Source organism: Sciurus vulgaris (genome assembly GCF_902686455.1).
Source record: "Sciurus vulgaris genome assembly, chromosome: 18".
Classification (NCBI taxonomy): domain Eukaryota; kingdom Metazoa; phylum Chordata; class Mammalia; order Rodentia; family Sciuridae; genus Sciurus; species Sciurus vulgaris.
In genome coordinates, this window is record NC_136479.1 from 20,622,902 (window position 1) to 20,642,110 (window position 19,209).

General features: G+C 46.7%; 1 protein-coding gene across 1 annotated transcript in view; it reads right to left on the reverse strand.

Annotated features, from left to right (window-relative positions):
• Window positions 1-19,209, reverse strand: part of GTF3C1 (general transcription factor IIIC subunit 1) — a 68,054-nt gene that overhangs the window by 45,691 nt on the left and 3,154 nt on the right. Inside the window, 3 exon segments of the mRNA XM_079121457.1 lie at window positions 5,384-5,480; window positions 14,151-14,294; window positions 14,493-14,669. Coding sequence (XP_078977583.1) covers window positions 5,384-5,480; window positions 14,151-14,294; window positions 14,493-14,669 — 418 coding nt within the window.

Genomic DNA, 19,209 nt, shown 5'->3' on the forward strand with positions numbered 1-19,209 from the left:
AACAAATTCGGTTTAAAAAAGATCTTACAGAATTACTTAAAATGTGGTCCAAAAGGTCCAAGGTTGACGCAACTAGCACTCTGAGCTGTTTCCCTGGTGCCAGGGCCACCAGAGGATGGCCACCAGTGCAGGCCAAGCCTTTTCATCTGCACGGTTTCTTTTGCAAAAAGCAATTTACCTGCTGACGCTGGAAGTAAGAGCTTTCCAATGCTGAGCAAAAGGAGTGATGTTGGAAACAAATAGACACACAAAAAATTTTTAAAACGAGAGTGATGCTGGAGGTATCCCAGCACCTGATCTCAAACAGCACTGAAGAACTACAGTAACAAACACAGCACGGGCATAAAACAGACAGGAAAACCAACGGAACAGAAGACACACAATCCACACAGATGGTCGTCTGATCCTTGACAAAGGAGCCAAAAATACACGTTGGAAAAAAGTAAGGCTTTTAACAAATGGTGCTGGGAATCCATAAGGAGGAGACTGGACTCAATCCCTGTCTCACCCTGAACAGAAATCAACTAAAGTGGGTCAAAGACCTGGGAATCAGACCAGAAACCCTGCACCTGCTACAAGAAAACAGGGGCAGCCCTCCAACATACTGGCACAGACACCAACTTCCTTAATACGATTCCTAGAGCTCAAGAAATAAAACCAAGAATCAATGTGTAGGATAACATTAAATGTAAGAGCTTCTGCCCAATAAAGAAAACAATTAAGGCTGGGTATGGTGGCATAAGCTCGTAATGCAAGCAATTCGGGAGTCTGAGGCAGTAGGACTGCAATGCAAGTTCAAGGCCAGCCTCAGCAAGTTAGTGAAAGCCATAAGCAACTTAGTAAGGACCTATCTCAAAATAAAAATGAGTTTAAAAAGGCGCTGGAGATGTAGCTGGTGGGAAAGCATCCCTGGGTTCAATCCCCAGTACCAAAAAACAAAACAAAAACCAATAAGGAACATGAAGAGAGAACCCACAGATTGGGAGAAAAATCTTTGCGGCTACTCTTCCAACAGGGGATTAATATCCACAATACATAAAGAACTCAAAAAACTTAACACCAGTAAACCCAAATAATCCTATCAAAAATGGGTAAATGAACTAAACATATTTCTCAAAAGAAAAACAAATGAAACAAATGGCCAAAAACTACATGAAAAATGTTTAATATCCTTAGCAAAAAGGGAAATGCAAATCAAAACTACACTGGGATTTCATCTTGCTCCAATCTGAATGCAATTACCAAGATTACAAACAACACTAAATGTTGGCGAGGACATGGGGGCAAAGGTATACTCATAGGTTTGGTTGGACTGAAAATCAGTCCACACACTCTGGAAAGCAGTATGGAGATTCCGCAAAAGACTAGGCATGGAACCACCATATGACCTAGCTAACATACTCCTTAGTATTTATCCCAAAGATTTTAAGTCAACATACTACAGTGATACATGAATAACAGCCAAGAATAGAACTGACCGAGGAGGTGCCTGGTAACAGATAAATGGATAAAGAAAATGTGGTATGTACACATATGAACACTCAGCAGTAAAGGAGAATGAAATCATGTCATTTGCTGGCAAATGGTGGAACTGGAGAATACCACGCAAGTGAAATAAGCCAAATTCAGAAAGTCAAGAGTCAAATGTTTGCTTTCATAAGCAGAAGCTAGAGAAAGAGAAAAAAAGAAGGGGTTCTTATGCAAACATAAGAAAGATGAACAGTGTAGAGGAAGGTTACCAAGAGGGAGGGGGACGGGTAAGACGAATGTTTCCCTTTCTATCAGAGTGAACCCTGAAACATGGCACCCAAACATGGTTACCGTAACTTAGGTCTTGCAATGTGCGATGAGGTGTGTGGTCAGCACGCAGACACCCCGTCACAGCTGCAGCCCTTTCCCACGGCCTCCCCAAGCTTACGCTAGCTGACCACATAGACGGTGACCCCAAACCCGTCAGAGCAAGCAACAGCGCTGCGCAGGGATGGAGCAGTCCACCCAGTTGCCCGCTGGTGGGGCCTCTGGGAACATGCCTTTCTGCAGAAGTACAATTCTGCCACTTCCGAGCATGTGTTTGTTCTTGCACACCTTGGTATGTCTAACAGAGGGAGTTGGGGGGGTCCTGGGAAACAGAATACCAAGCCTGGGACGTATATAAAATGCAGGATGCTGACAATAATCACATCAGGAAGATCAGCAAAGCAGAGCAAGTGGACCGGGAAGGGATGGGGAGAGAAGAAAAGGCACCAGGGATGAGACGGATGGACCTGAGTCATGGGCATGAGCAAATGTGGCCAGTGAACCCCACTGCGACGTACGATTAGTGCACCAAGGAAAAAGAAAGAAACCAAAACCAGATTCTGGCTTCTCTTGAAAACCTAAGATGTGGCAGCCAAGCTAGGTGCCCCCTGCAGCAGGGCAGGGGGACCCCAGTGTGCCGTGGCCCTGTGCTCCCTGCCCCGCCCTTGGACGCTGAGATGGGAGGTCAGTGGCTACATACCACCATTTCTGTGAGGCTTTTCTCTACTGGTTCTTAGGAGGAAAGTGGATTCCCCAAACCTCTCCTGCTATCGCTTGGCCAGCCTGGCATTCTGGCTCGTTACATCCCTCTCCTGACTGGGGTGCTGTTAATTTTGCGACCTGGGAAGAGCAAGCCAAGGTTCCCACAGCTCCGGTCACAGACTGGACACTGGCAGGCACTCGGGACTGCGTGCCGCACGCTGGGTCTCCGGGGCTCCTCTTATCCTCGCGGGAGATGGAGCAAAAGACCCTGGGCCACACACGTGCCATCAGCTCTCAACCGGCCAGCACTCACGCCACTGGGCAGCAGAACAGATGGCTAACCAAAACTACCCACGAACCCAGATGGCTCATTCGAACACACTGGCTTGTAATGGCATCTATCGTTAATCTAGTTGTGCCCCCAGCATCGGGGGAAGGCCCTGCAGAAGCTCGTCCATCAACCGAGGCCCTCGACATATGGTACGAGCCCCGGACCGACCTGAGTGAGGGAGGAGATGGAGCCTGCCTCCCGGGGTGCCACCAAGGGCATCAATCTGACAGCAAAAGGCCAAGAGCAGGAGTCTCTGCAGCCCGCAGGACAGCCCCCATCCACGACGGCAGGCCTGCAATAAGGCTCACCATTCGGCTCACCAGGGGCGCATCCTGAGACCGTCAGGCTCGACACGCCTTCGGAGCAGAGTTGTCATGTCCTGCTCCCCGCCACACTGGTTCCGCCTTCCGCACTCGCACTGTGCTCAGCTTCACTTGCTACCGTCTGTGCGGTGGGGTCGCGTGTGAGCAGAGGAACACTCGGCTCCTGTGCTCCTGGAGCTTCAGGGAGGTCACCGCCAAGGCCAAAACGCACGCTCATCTTAAGGTCCTCCGCCTTCACTCCCCTGCGTGTCCTGGCTCAGTCTGTTCTGAGTCCTGTTAGTCCACTTCCTGACACCCTCAGGGTCCCCTTACCGGCTGGCCAGGTAACCACGCCCACCCTCCCAGTCACTTCTGACCTCGTCCCTCCGCAGCTCCCCTTCCTTGTGCTTCCTCTTCTCTTCCTGCATGCCCCTGCTCTCCTCCCCGCCCGCACCACCCGAGCCCCTCCGGCCTGGCCCCTGCTCTCCTCCGCAGCCACATCTCCAGCACCCCCATCACTGAGGACCTCTGAAAACGCCCCGCGACCCCACAACTCCACGCCTCTGCTCGACTGAGTCTCCTCTGTCCTACGTGCTGCTCCCTCTGTCTGTGGGGAAAGCCACTCGACTGTGCCTTGTACTCTGAAGAGCCCCTGGCTCTCTAAGTGACCTGTGCCGCCACCACACATTCACGTGCCAGGCCTTCCAGTTAGACAGCTCTGCACACGTGGGTCTGCCAGCCCCGTTCACTGTGCCCCCGAGCGGCACCCAGCTACTCCTCAAAGCAGATACTCTCCGAGCCATGTGTCCAATCAATAAACAAAAGCACGTCCCTAGCAGTGAAGTCTCCTTGCATACAAAGGCACAGTGCCGCCCTGACACCAACCAGCCCCCAAGGGACTGGGTAGAACAGAGGACCTCAACCCCCAAAGTCTGCAAGGGCAGACGAGGAACGCAGTAACCAAGGCGTCAGAGGTCTGCTTTTTAAACATGGAGGAATTTTCTGTGTTTCCACTACAGTCTCTGAGGGAGGCCTTCACAATACACCTTTTATTTTCTACTTTTTTCTTTTTTGCAGTGCTGAGGGTCAAACCTAGGTCCTCGCACATGCTCGGTGAGCGCTCTACCACTGAGCCACACCCCCAGCCCTATTTCCCACTTTTGATGGAGACTCAGTACAGAGAACCGCTCGAGCTTAGGGTGCATGGATGACAAATGGCACTGACTGTGCCTCTGTGTCCAAAAGGTGACAGGATGTGGGGGACTTTGGGGGACTGGCCAAGGCGGCCGTTGTCAGCTAGCTGTTGACAGGAGCAACCACAGGCCTAGGCTTGCCAGGGCTTCTGGCTTTCCAGGGAAAGCTGGAAACCTAGATTCCTATGGAAAATCTCAAGGTAAACAGAAAAAGAGAAGAGAGCCAGGTCAGTTTTATTTTTAACAGGCCAAGTCGGACTCACCAGTCTTTGGTTCATAAGGCCTGCTTCAAAGAGCCCCCGGCACGCGATGGATGTGATAGCAGGGAGACACTCTTCCTGCAAACGGTGACACTAGGGACTAGCTTCGAGGACACAGCACAGGGTCACAGGCAGGAAGGACATCCTGGTGTCCATGATCAGACTGCAGACCATGTTCCTTTGGACACTACTAGTGCCCAAAATGTGACTTCAAATGTTAAGCCCTGGAGTTGGATCTAGTTCACTGGTACGGTGCCTGCCTCGCATGCACAGGACCTGAGTTCAGTTCCAGCACCGCAAAAAAAAAAAAAAACTGAAGCCCTGCAGTTCAGCCTGCAGCGCAATCTCACCTTTCTCCACTTCTGACGTGGGCTCTTTGCTAACTTCCCCTAACTCTGTCCCTCTCAGGTGGCCACAGGGTCCCCACACCACCCTTCACCACGCTGCTTCCACTAGTGGGCCCAGGACGAAGCAGGCCAGCCAGGGCTTCTCCCCATGTCACTCACTTCCATCACGGCACAGTCACTCTGTCCTCTCATTGTAAAGCCACGGGGATGAAATGGCAATCGTCGTTATGGGAGGAAGCCTCCCGACCCACGTGAGCCGCGACAGCAGGTGGAGACCACCCGGGACAGGGGCTAAGGAAGGACTCAGCGCTTTCTTCTTGTGCAGAGTAAAGGACAAGCCCACTTGTATCAAGCCCACCACGGGCTCTGGGCAGGCTCCATTAACACGCCCCGACCAAGACCCGGCACCGCGTGCCCTGGGTCCACCCCCGCCCCGCCCCCGGCAGCTCACCAGCTCCTCCCGCAGCTTGCCCAGCGTCTCTATCTGCTTGCTCCGCGTGCTCAGCATCATTGACAGCTTCTCCATGAGGATGTCGTATTTGCTCCTCCTGTAAGAAACACCAACCAGGTCACTTGTTCAGGCCTCTTCACCTGTTTTTAAAATGACAAAGCAAGACTCAAAGCACAACACAGCACACTACAGAACCTTTGTTTTTTTTTTTTTTGGTACCAGGGATTGAAGCCAGGGCACTTAGCCACTGAGCACATCCCCAGACCTTTTTTATTTTTTATTTTGAGACAGGGTCTCACTAAGTTGCTCAGGGCCTTGCTGAGTTGCTGGGGCTGGCCTCAAACTTATGATTCTCCAGTCTTGGCCTCCTGAGTTGTGGGGATTACAGGCTGTGCCACCATGCCTGGCCAGAACCTCGTTTTAGATCCCAATGATCATCCTCGTTTTATGTCTAGAGAGACTGCCTGGGAACTGTTCAGTCTCCTGTCTAAGGTCATCCTGCTAGCGAGAGGGCACAGACCAGACTCCAGGACTAAAAGGCCAATGAAATAATTCTCTAAAATGTCTCACATTTTTATAATACTTGAATGTTTAGGAAGCAACTCGTGTTTCCCTTATAAATCACTTGGTGAAGAAGAGTGGGGATTATGTTGTAAAGAAGTCATTGTGCTTTTCTAAAATCCAGACCCTTGACACAACCTAGACCTTCCTCTAGACCCGGCTCCCTCCCTGCATCGTGCGGCTAAGCCCTGCTTTCTACCTCAGACTCCACCGATGAGACTGGTCCACCTGCCACCTCACGCCTGCTTTGGAATCCGTGTCACGATGAAAGCTTTTTCAAACAAACAGCCGTCAAAGAAGTTCCTAAAGAGAGCAGAGGCTGGGAGAGCCTTTCTGCCCATTCAGCTGGACAAGGACAGCTGGGCGTGACTCAGCGTCTCAAGGGAAGGGACGGCGGTGTGGGATCCAGAGGCTGCACCGCTTCTCCGTCTGCACTGGCTCTGGGTGAATGACAACATCCACCAAGGACAGACACACACACGGAGCGCTGGGGCTGCCATTCCACAGGAGGAAGCTGGGACACTGGGGATCCAAGACGGCGGACTAGAGGCAGGTGCGTGCCTTGTCGCTCCGTGACTCGGGTTTCAAGCAGAGGATATCTGTTTCTCAGTGAGGCAGCCTTTGCTGCCTATTGATCTCCTGCTGTTTACCCTACTTTTCCACTGTGATTGCCTGCAGTCTGCCAGCATATCAACTACTTTTTGAGTGCAGATTGCTCACTGCCTGGTGCCTAGCATCTGCCATTTGCCTGTCTCCTGCCTACCTATCGCCTGCCTTTCACCTACCCACCACCCCACTGTCCGAGGTCTACCTGCCAATCATCCACCAGTAGCCAGAGACCAACCGCAGACCACCAGTGCGGCGCCAACTGCCTGCTGCCTGAAAGTCCACTGTCACAGAACCTGCAGGTTTGGTTACTCGTGGCTGCTGCCATTTTGAGACAACAGCCAGGACCAGCAGGACCTAGCCAGACTGACAGAGCCCCAGCTTCAGGACCCCTCAGCCCTCAGCCCGACTAACCACAGCCTGCTGCAGGACCTCTGCCTGGCCAACTGCAACCTGCCTCCAAGACTCCCAGCCAACCACGCCCACACCCCAACCTGCAGCTCCCCATTTGCCAACACATTTTGAAGCCAGAGTGGCCATCCTAGATAATCCTGGAAGCTGTAGCTCCGATCTTTAGGTGGGGCAAATCCCATCCTGAGACGCCTGCTGGAGGCTTGAAGCTCATTGTCAGGTACCTCTCATGCATCAGGCTACTGAAGACTAGGAGGTTTGAATACTATAACTGTTATAGTGCAGATTTTTTTTCTTTTTTTCTTCCCCCTCCTTTTTGAAAAATTTTAAATTTTTATTTCTTTACTTTTCTCGCTCAATTTTCCTATTGTTTACCTGTTCCCTCAGGTCTCTTTCTCCCTTTTCTCATGCTAACAACCAATTTCTTTTGATTACACTTCCACTCTACGATCTAGAACTTCTATATACTCTTTTCCTATTCCACCAACAGCTACATCCTACACCTCTCTGCATCCTCTTTGTCCTCCATTAGAAACTGCAGACTTTATTGCAAATCTATCTGTTATACAGTAGATAATAATTGAACTCCATTTATTATGACAATACTGTTAATGTCTTCAGAGGGGCTATTTGGTTTAGGGCTGCATATTGTCTGTACTGGGCACTGCTAATATTTATCTCCTCCTTAAAGAAACCTATAGGGGGAAACTGCAATACTGCTAGAGGGGAAGATAACGTGAACAACATGAAAACACAAGGGAAGAATATGATCCAAACAAACCTAGATTCTATATTAATAGAATCCAGTGGCAGTGTGGTAGAAGAAATGTCAGAAAAGGAGTTCAGAATATACATAATTAAAATGATTCATGAAGCAAAGGATAAAGAGCAAAGGTAGGCAATGAAAGATCACACCAATAAGCAGTTGAAAGAGCACCTGCAGGAAGCAAAAGATCATTTCAACAAAGAGATAGAGTCTAAAAAAAAAACAAAACCAAAAAAACAAAAATGGAAATCCTTGAAATGAAGGAAACAATAAACCAAATAGAAAGCATCACCAAAAGACTAGGTCACTTGGAAGACAGAACTTCAGACAATGAAGACAAGATATTTAATCTTGAAAATAAAGTTGACCAAACAGAGAAGATGGTAAGAAATCATGAACGAAACCTCCAAGAACTATGGGACATCATGAAAAGACCAAATTTAAGAATTATAGGAATTGGGGAAGGCACAGAGATACAAACCAAAGGAATGAACAACCTATTCAATAAAATAATATCATAAAATTTCCCAAACCTGAAGAATGAAATGGAAAATCAATTACAAGAGGCTTACAGAACACCAAGTGTACAAAATCACAACAGATCCACACCAAGGCACATTATAATGAAAATGCCTAACATACAAAATAAAGATGGGATTTTGAAGGCTGCGAGAGAAAAGCATCATATTACATATAGGGGGAGACCAATACGAATATCAGCAGATTTCTCAGCCCACACCCTAAAAGCTAGAAGGGCCTGAAACAACATATTTCAAGCCCTGAAAGAACATGGTTGCCAACCAAGAATCCTATACCCAGCAAAACTAACCTTCAGATTTGAAGATGAAATAAAATCCTTCCATGAAAAGTCAATCAAAGGAGAAACCAAGTCAAGGTAAAAACCAAAAATAAGCCCAAATGACTGGGAATACAAATAATATCTCAATAATAAACCTGAATGTTAATGGTCTAAACTCATCAATCAAAAGACATAGACTGGCAGATTGGATTAAAAAGAAAGATCCAATAATATGTTGCCTTCAGGAAACTCACCTCACAGAAAAAGACATTCACAGACTAAAGGTGAAAGGATGGGAAAAAATATACCACACACAAAAACTCAGTAAGAAAGCAGGGGTTTTCATCCTTACATCAAAGTGAACTTCAAGACAAAGTTAGTCACAAGGGATAAAGAAGGACAATTCATACTGCTTAAGGGAACCTTAAATCAGGAAGACATAACAATTGTAAATATTTATGCCCCAAACAACGGTGCATCCATGTACATCAAACAAATCCTTCTCAATTTCAGGAATGAAATAGACCACAACACAATAATTCTGGGTGACTTTAACACACCGCTGTCACCACTAGACAGATCTTCCAAACTAAAACTAAACAAAGAAACCACAGAACTCAATAACACAATCAATAACCTAGATGTAACGGACACATATAGAATATTCCATCCATCAACGAGCAAATACACTTTCTTCTACTAAGCAGCACAGGGATTCTTCTCGAAAATAGACCATATGTTATGCCATAAAGCAGCCCTTAGGAAATGCAAAAAAACAGAGATACTACCTTGTGTTCTATCAAATGGAATAAAATTAAAAATCAATGACAAAATAAAAAACAGAAACTACTCCAACACCTGGAGACTAAATAATATGCTATTGAATGAAGCATGGATGACAGAAAACATCAGGGAGGAAATAAAAAAATTTTTAGAGGTAAATAAGAATGATGATACAACATCAAATTCTCTGGGACACTACGAAAGCAGTACTAAGAGGAAGATTCATTGCATGGAGCGTATTCAAGAAAAGAATAAAAAGTCAACAATTAAATGACCTAACATTACATTTCAAAGCCCTAGAAAAAGAACAGAACAACACCAAAAGAAGTAGAAGATAGGAAATAATTAAAATCAGAGCTGAAATCAATGAAATTGAAACAAAAGAAACAATTCAAAAAATTGACAAAACAAAAAGTTGGTTCTTTGAAAGAGTAAACAAAATACATAAATCCTTGGCCGCACTAACAAAGAGAAGGAGAGAGAAAACTCAAATTACTAAAATTTGTGATGAAAAAGGAAATATCACAACAGGTACCATTGCTACTTTGAAAATCTATACTTCAACAAAATAGAAAATATCAAAGACATCAACAAATTTCTAGAGACATATGATCCTCCTAAACTTAATCAGGAGGATACACAATTTAAACAGATCAATTTCAAGCAATGAAATAGAAGAAGCCATCCAAAGTCTGCCAACCAAGAAAAACCAGGACCAGATGGATTCTCAGCCGAGTTCTAGCAGGACCTTCAAAGAAGAACTCATTCCAATACTTCTCAAAGTATTCCAGGAAACAGAAAAGGAGGGAACCTTTCCAAACTCATTCTATGAAGCTAGTATCATCCTCATACGCAAGCCAGACATAGACACATCAAGGAAAGAAAATTTTAGATTTGTATCTCTGATGAATATAGACACAAAATCCTTAACAAAATTCTGGCAAATCACATACAAAAACATATTAAGAAGATAGTGCACCATGATCAAGTGGGGGTTCATCCCAGGAATGCAAGGTTGGTTCAACATTCAGAAATCAATAAATGTAATTCATCACATCAATAGATTTAAGGTTAAGAATCATATGGTTATTTCAATTGACGCAAAGTGTCTGACAAAATATAACACCCCTTCATGCTGAAAACACTAGAAGAAATAGGGATAGTAAGAACATATCTGAACATTGTAAAGGCTATTTATGCTAAGCCCACGGCCAACATCATTTTTAATGGAGAAAAACTGAAACTATTACCTTTAAAAACTGGAACAAGACAGGGATGCCCTCTTTCACCACTTTTATTCAACATCATCCTTGAAATACTAGCCAGAGCAATTAGACAGACCAAAGTATTAAAGGGATACAAATAGGAAAAGAAGAACTCAAGCTGTCACTATTTGCTGATGACATGATTCTATATTTAGAAGATCCAAAACTCCTCCAGAAAACTTTTAGGCCTCATAAATGAATTCAGCAAAATAGCAGGATATGAAATCAGCATGCATAAATCTAAAGCATTTTTATTCATAAGCAATGAAACACCTGATAGGGAAATGAAAAAAAAAAACTCCGTTCGCAATCGCCTCAAAAACAAACAAACAAACAAACAAAGAAAAAACTTGGGAATCAATCTAACCAAAGAGGTGAAAGATCTCTACAATCACAACTACAAAACATTAAAGAAATTGAAGAAGACCTTGGAAGATGGAAAGATTTTCCATGTTCTTAGATAGGCAGAATTAATATAATCAAAATGGACATACTTCCAAAGGTGCTATATAGATTTAATGCAATTCCAATTAAAATCCCAATGATATTTCTCATAGAAGTAGAGAAAGCAATCATGAAATTCATCTGGAAGAACAAAGCAATCCTGGGCAGGAAGAGTGATACAGGAGGTATCACAATACCAGACCTTAAACTCTACTATAGAGCAATAGTAACAAAAATGGCATGGTATTGGCCCCAAAATAGGTAGACCAAGGGGACAGGATAGAAGACCTGGAGACATACCCACATAAGTACAGTTATCTCATACTAGACTAAAGTGCCAAAAACTTACAATGGAGAAAAGAGAGCCTCTTCAACAAATGGTGCTGGCAAAACTGGAAATCCATAAGCAGTAAAATGAAATTAAACCACTATCGCTCACCATCTAAGAAACTCAACTCAAAATGGATCAAAGATCTAGGAATTAAACCTGAGACTCTTCACCAAATAGAAGAAAAAGTAGGCCCAAATCTCCATCACGTTGGCTTAGGAATAGACTTCCTTAATGAGACCCCCATAGTGCAAGAAACAAAAGCAAGAATCAATAAATGGGATAGATTCAAACTGAAAAGCTTTTTCTCAGCAAAGGAAACCATCAATAATGTGAAAAGAGAGTTGACAGAGTAGGAGAAAATCTTTTCCACATAACCTTCAGACAGAGCATTAATCTCCAAAGTTTATAAAGAACTTAAAAAACTTTACACTAAAAATACAAAGAACCCAATCAATAAATGGGCTAAGGAAATGGGCAGACATTTCACAGAAGAAGATAAACAGGTGATCAACAAATATATGAAAAAGTGCTCATCATCCCTAGTATTTAGAGAAATGCAAATTAAAACCACCCTAAGATTTCATCTAACTCCAATTAGAATGGCTACTATCAGGAACACAAGCAATAATAAGTGTTAGCGTGAATGTGGGGAAAAAGGCACACTCATACATTGCTGGTGGGAATGCAAATTGGTGCAGCCACTCTGGAAAGCAGTATGGAGATTCCTCAGAAAATTTGGAATGGACCCACCACTTGACCCAGCTATCCCACTCCTCAGATTATACCCAAAGGACGTAAAGTCAGCATACTACAGTGATGCAGCCACATCAATGTTCATAGCAGCTCAATTCAAAATAGCTAGATTGTGGAACCAACTGAGATGTCCTTCAACTGATGAATGGATAAAGAAACTGTGGTATATATACACAATGGAATATTACTCAGTCATAAAGAAGAATATAATTATGGTATTTGCTGGTAAATGGATGCAGCTGGAAAATATCACGCTAAGCGAAATAGGCCAAGCCCAAAAAACCAAAGGCTGAATGTTTTCTCTGATAAGTGGATGACAATATATAATGAGGGGTGGTGGTGGGGGCAGAGGAGAGAATAAAAGAACTTTGGATGGTATAGAGGAAAATGGGGTGGGGGGGGATGGAAAGACAGTAGAATGAAACTATATTACTGTATGTATATATATATGATTACATGAATGGTATGAATCTACACTGTGTACAGCCATAGAAATGAAAAGTTGTACCCCATTGGTGTACAATGAATCAAAATGCAGTCTGTAAAAATTAAAAAAAAATGTTTTTAATTTAAAAAAATAAATAAATAAAAGAGAAAACAGGTCAGAGTACCAGGGACTTTGCCCAGTGAAGGGGCTAAGAGCAAGACACAGATCTTGACCCAACCCAGCATTCTCCTCCATGGCTGCCAGTCTATGTTCTTGATAGATGACAGGGTATACACCAGTTAGGAGTTTGGTGGTAGTTATTTAACTACTGGATAGTGTGACTAAAAAAAGTCTGAATTCACAAAGCACAATTCTCTCCAATGCAGCATTTCCCAAGCACAGGTCAGAAGACGGGTGAGGCATTCACCACGTTTTGAGTACATAGGTATGAAGGCCAATCTGGATTACAAGACAACTGACAGGTACAGACAGGGTTTCCACACCTGGAATCCACAGTCAACTGTCTACACTCGGGTATTGGTACGCTCTTTGGGCCAAGCCATGGGTTATGCAGCAGATTACTGTACCCATTAAAACTCATGCCTAATCCTGAGTGTCCCTTCCCTTTTGGAGGATGCACCTTGCAAAGACTCTGTCAACCAGCCAGGAGAGACCAGAAATTAATTCCCCACGGTCCAGGGCAGGGTCTGCCTACCCACCTCCCAAGTATCCCTCTGCATGTCTGTCTCCACCATGGAGTGCTAGTGGCCCAGAGCTGACTCACCCCAGGTTGTTCTTAGGCCCTGCACCAGCTTAGCTCTTCCCCGCTCTGGCTTCTGTTCCTCCCCCAAAGGACAGCATGGGGTTGTGGGGTGCACTATGAAACCTCTGCAGGGTAGAATACTTCTTTTCCCCATTCTCATGTAAGGTAATCAGTCACCCCAACTGCAAGGATTAGAGTCAGGGACAACCTACTCACTTCCGGAGACCCTGGGGTGCTCAGAAGGGAATGCACATATTTTACCAGCCTGATGTACCATCTGAACTATGATACCCAGCTAGAATAGCAACATTGCCTATTATAATCATTCAGCAGAACCCCCATCCATCTAGTTTGCACTATCATATGATGCCTCACTGTGGCCCCAGGCTTCAAAAACACCTGGTCTGAAATCAACGTGATTCACCTTTATTGCCATGACAAACCAAAGTTGAATTATTACTTTTGTTTTTACATGCCCCCCCGCCCCACTGTTTCAACAAAATGGGCTGGGGGGTTTTAGGTATTTTTTTTTTTTCTGTCTAAATTTCAGATTTTCTAAATGATCAGGACATACTTTCATCAGAAATAGATAACAAAATATAGTCATGGCCCTGGATTCAAACCCAAGTACTAAAAGTAAATAAATAAATAAATAAATACATGTGAGGCACTGGGTTCGATCCTCAACACCACATAAAAACAAATAAATAAAGATATTGTGTCCATCTACAAGTGAAAATATATTGAAGAATAAAATAAAAGACATAGTCACATTCTGATTTGGTCTTTAAGGGTTTTAGAAGCATAATACACATGGCTGCAATATGAGTCACCAAATGTTTTGTTTCTATACTGTACCTGTCCACATGAAACCGGTTCAGGAGGAGGAGGATTGAGTGTTGCTGGGCTCCCGTGGGTAATCGGATCACATGGGACTGCATCGTAATGAGCCCATTTTTATTCAAAATCTTCCTATGATAATGAAGCTTCCCAGCATCAACCCTGCAAGAGAACAAGAGTGTGGGCCTGTCATTTTGCTTTGTTGGTAGCTTCACCCTGATAATGTACAGGGCCTCTCACCTGGACACACACCTCCCATGGAACCAACCTAAGAGAACGGTCACTGTGTGACAATGGCCTTGGGACAAAATCCCACTCCTTGTCCCATAATTTAAAGCAGGGAAGCAGACCCGCCCGTACTTGAACGCGGTGCTGTGAAGGTCTCGCTGCAGCTCCCCTTGCCATCGGGACCGGCCTAATCGCTCCAGGATGCAGTAGGAGAAGTCAGGGAGCTTCAGGTCAGGGTCACCCTCTGCACCGATCAAGGCCCTGTAGCGCATGGCCTGGGAGGCAACGATGATCAGCTTCTTGCCCCACCTGCAAGTCGGCAAGACCACAGGCAGAAGTAAGTCTGACTGTAAGAAATCTGGAAAGTAGAACTTTTCAGAACTGTCACCTGCTTCTTCTGAGAAGTGTGCAATACTTCCAAGTTTACTTAAGCAACGTTTTAGAGAATCAGGACTGCGCAGTGTGCTGGGGCTCGCCAGGGCACCTGGAACAAGTCAACACGCCCCCTGGTGGCCTGGGAGACCCTCCAGGGCCAATTCTCGCTGTCCCTCTTGTTGCATCTTGCAAGACTGCCCCTCACCACATGGCTTCTTCCTAAAACAAAACCTCAGGGCTGCTGCCCTGGCTGGCCACTCTGCCCACTGCTTTCCTCTTGGATCTGGAGATAAACGATTCCTTATCATTCAGGCCATAGCTCAGCTGGCAACTTCTCAGGCCTTCCAGGAAATGCTAACTGGAGTTCTGGTCCCGCCCCACCATCCCTGTAAATAAAGACACTGTGTCCATCTACAACTAAAGATATATTTAAAAATAAAATAAAAGACATAGTCACATTCTGATTTGGCACTTGGTGCTCTTGGAAAGAGCCATATTGCTGTTTTTTTTGGCCAACATTCTTGTCTCCTGCCACAGGAGTGACACACTGTGAACAATCACCAGGCATCCCTGGTGCCTAGAACAAGTTGTGCATAGTAGACGCTCAGTGTCTACTTGTTAAATGAATGACCTAGTGAAGTGGACTGATCAACTTTAGTGGACCTGAAGTCTAACAGTGACTTCACTGTCGAAGACCAGACCTTGAACACACCGTCAATTTTCCCTGATTTGATCTGTGAAAAATAACGTGCCAAAGAAACCAAGAACACATCCCAGAAAGGCACCTGACGCCGCTGCACGTGAGCTCTGTCCTTACCGGGGCCTGCCGTGCTCACTGTGCACTGCTGACAGCCGACTCCCCTGCTGCCTCGTCTGCCACACTCAACCATGTCTCATGCAGACCCACCCACTCTGTTCGCTCTTGGGTCCCAACCCTGGCCCTGCGCAGAGAACCTGTCCCTCACTCACTGCTGGGCTTCGAGTTACGCACCTGGAGGATGTCCCTTTCCTGGGTGAGGGAGTCACCAAGGGCCTACACAGAAGAGAGCATGCTCTACCCTTCTCCCTGAAGTCACCTGCACCCCTCCCAGCCCTGCTGCTTCCAGACACCTGGTCACGAGGTCTGCCTCCAGGTGCACCACTCAGCTCAGCCTGCCGGCTTCCCGGCTTCCTCACGCCACATAATTTTTTTTTTTGGTACTGGGATTGAACTCGGGTGCTTAACCACTGAGCCACATCCCCAGCTAATTTTTTATTTTGAGACAGGGTATCTCTAGGTGCTCAGTGCCGCTCAGTTGCCACAGCTGGTTCTGAACCTGCGATCCTCCTGCCTTGGCCTCGGGAGTCACTGGGATCACAGGCATGCCACTGTGCCCGCCTTAGGTGACATTACTTCTACTTCCAAGTGGGCAGGAAGAGAACAGAGACTGCCTGTGTGTTGACCACCGCTTCCTTTGCATTGTTATGATCAATAATTAGTTTTCTGCACAAGGCACAGAAATCATATTGCCTGTCTTCAAAACAGAAGTCAGGTTGTGAAGTCAGGCACGGTGACACATGCCTGTGGTACCACACTCAGGAGGCGGAGGCAGGAGGGTCATAGGTCTGAGGCTATCCTGGGTACCTTAGTGAGAGTCTATCTCAATAAATAAACAAAGGAATGCTAGGTTGTGAAGAGAATCCGCTTTAAGTGTCCGAGTATCACAAATAGGATGGAGGCTCATCTCTCAAAACAGGCTCGCTGACTCACAAAAGGCTGAGTGGGAATGAAGAACTGGTTCGCTGCTTACTAGACTTCATCACTCAGCTAGGCCACTGCCCTGTGCGAGCAGGATTCCGATGCCTCTGTTAATTACTGCCAGTCAGCAGGTTCAACGGCACCTGCTAGTCTGCTGACTGTGGTTGTGTTCAGGTTACCAGACACTCATGAAGCCCTGTGCAAAGAGCCAGAACACCAAGAAAAATAAAGACACCATCTCCCTTCAAGGAGGCCAGTCTGCTGGGAAGAAAAGGAAGTCCCGCCAGGAGGCGGTAAGGTCTTCCACAGAGAGCAGCCCTGGTTGCTGAGCCTGCCAAAAGGCACACACATACTCCAGTGGCCAGGGCGGTGGCAGAGCTGGGTGTGTAGCAGTGAGCTACAGGCAAAAGGAAGGACAGCTCCAGAGGTCAGCAGCTGTCTGCATTCTGAATGGCCCTGCTGAGGAGTTTGGATTCCCTGACATTAATCAGGGGTTTTAGCCTCGAAGCCAACAAGGAACCAACGAGGAGCTGACTGAGCCAGGCATATTCTAGACTCGAGAGACACCGAGGTGATCAAGACGGACAGAGCCCTGCCCTCGAGGAGGGTGCAGTCTGGTGAGGAAAGAGTGCCATAATAACCCCTTCAGCCCTCTGGGTGCCATGCGATGACTCTGGCTAGTTCCAATTTGCGGACTAGTCACCACACAGGTATCATATTTCTAGTATGAAAATGGCTTTATGTGCTTATTTATGCTCTCTTTCCTCACCAGACCGTAACAGAGTAATCTGACGGTGCCTGGGTGACCAACGACACTTCTGTGGAGTCAGCTGCAGCTGGAAGGACGAGGGGGAGGTGCTAACGTGGAGCTCTGACAGCAGAACGGTCTACGATGAAGGAACCGCATGAGCCGCTGCTCTGAGACAGGAAGGAGTGCGACACAGTCGGGCTGAAGCAGTGATGGAAGAGGAAGCTGAGGGAGCTGAGGTCAGAGAACAGCGCGGGCAGGGTCAGGCCAGGTGGACAGGCCGAAGACACGAACCAAACCTCAGACACGCGGAGCTGGCAGCACTGGCTCATCTGAAGAGAACTCTGGCCTACGGTGCCATACAAAGAAAAGCTTCTTGTGATTTTAAGAAAAGCTGGAAATGCATGTTTTTAAATATGAACTATCAAATAAAATTGAAAACAAACACAATGCCACACAGGCCAAACAAGGCTTGCCTGCGGGCAGATGTGGCCAGCTGCAACCTCTGCCTGCAGCGATGAGAGAAGCGGCCATCACATCTCCATCTTAGGAAAAGAAGAGAGGTGGCCACAGGGAGAGGGGAGACCACTGTATTAGTTCAAGGCCAAAGGGAGTTTGAAAAAACTATAGGAGGTCAAGTCAGGAGGACGTGGTGGCAACTGAATGCAGGCATCAGGAGAGAAAGTGTCTCGGAGGGTCCCTTTCTGGTCCAGGGGAACACCTCCAACCAGAATAAAGATAAAAGGAAGAGAAGCAGGTTTGGGGTGCACAAGGCTGATGGCCACTTGGAGTAGGAGGCACTGGTTATGGACACACAGGGCACTTGGGAGGCCTGGGAGGAGACGGAGCCTGGAGCAGTGGACATTTGCAGAGGGGAAGGAGGCCGCAAGTTCACAGAGAGGCTGGTGAGAAGCCAAAGAAAGTGGGAAGACGCAATAAGGCAGGACACCACGGGGCAAAGCTCAGGAGCCTCCAGTGTTTCAGGATCCTGTTCTCACATCAAGGGCTTGCTAACTGCTAGGGGACACGACTGTGGTGAAGGGACAAAGGCAGGAACAGGTCTGCAGTGGGCAGAGGACAAGGTAGAGGTGAAGAGGTAGAAGCAGCTGGTCTCCGTGGCCCATGCCTGTAATCCCAGTGGCTCAGGAGGCTGAGGCAGGAGGATCCGAGTTCAAAACCAGCCTCAGTGATTTAAGTGAGGCCCTAAGCAACTCTGTGAGACCCTGTCTCTAAATAAAATACAAAAAAGGGCTGGGGATGTGGCTCAGTGTTTAAGTGCCCCTGGGTTCAATCCCCAGTTCCAAAAAAAGAAGTAGAAGCAGTGAATGAAGCTGTCTCCTCCAGGAAGCCAGGCTGCAGGACTGAGGGATGGCCAGTTACAAAGGAACCAAGCCAAGAGCAGGGTGAGCCATGTCAATGTGCTGAGGAGAAACCCAGAAGGAGGAGCGAAGAGACAGAGGGGGAAAGAGCATGGGGCACAGGAGCTGTGCTCAGGGGACGGGGAGGGAAGAAGAGGAGCGTCCAGACCACAGCCTCAGACAGGGCCACCACCACTACTCTCCTGAGACGAGGAGAGGGGAGGAAGTGTGGAAAAGTTCCCAAGTGGAGCAGGAAGGGGAGAGTGAGGAGGGTCCACACCAGCAGCTCCTTCCCATCCTGGAAAGTAGGAAGAGAGGGGAAGAGGGTTGGGCACTTTTGAAAAGTGACAATTTGGATTGCCTACTCTGGGAAAATGGGACATTGATTAGAAAGTCACAAAAGGCCAGCTGGGCAGCATAGGGTCCAGCTGGGATGCAAGAACAAAAGTGTCATCCAAATGCTGGCTGCCCGCCATCCCCAACCATGCCAGGACTGTGGACAAGAGGAAAGGGAAGACAGGACCCGACCTCGATCATCCCATGGAGCAGAGAAGGGTGAGGACTCCCTGAGTATGGGGCTGGCAACTCCATGAGACTTGGAGGCTGATGCCCAGAGCCAAGCGACCTCAG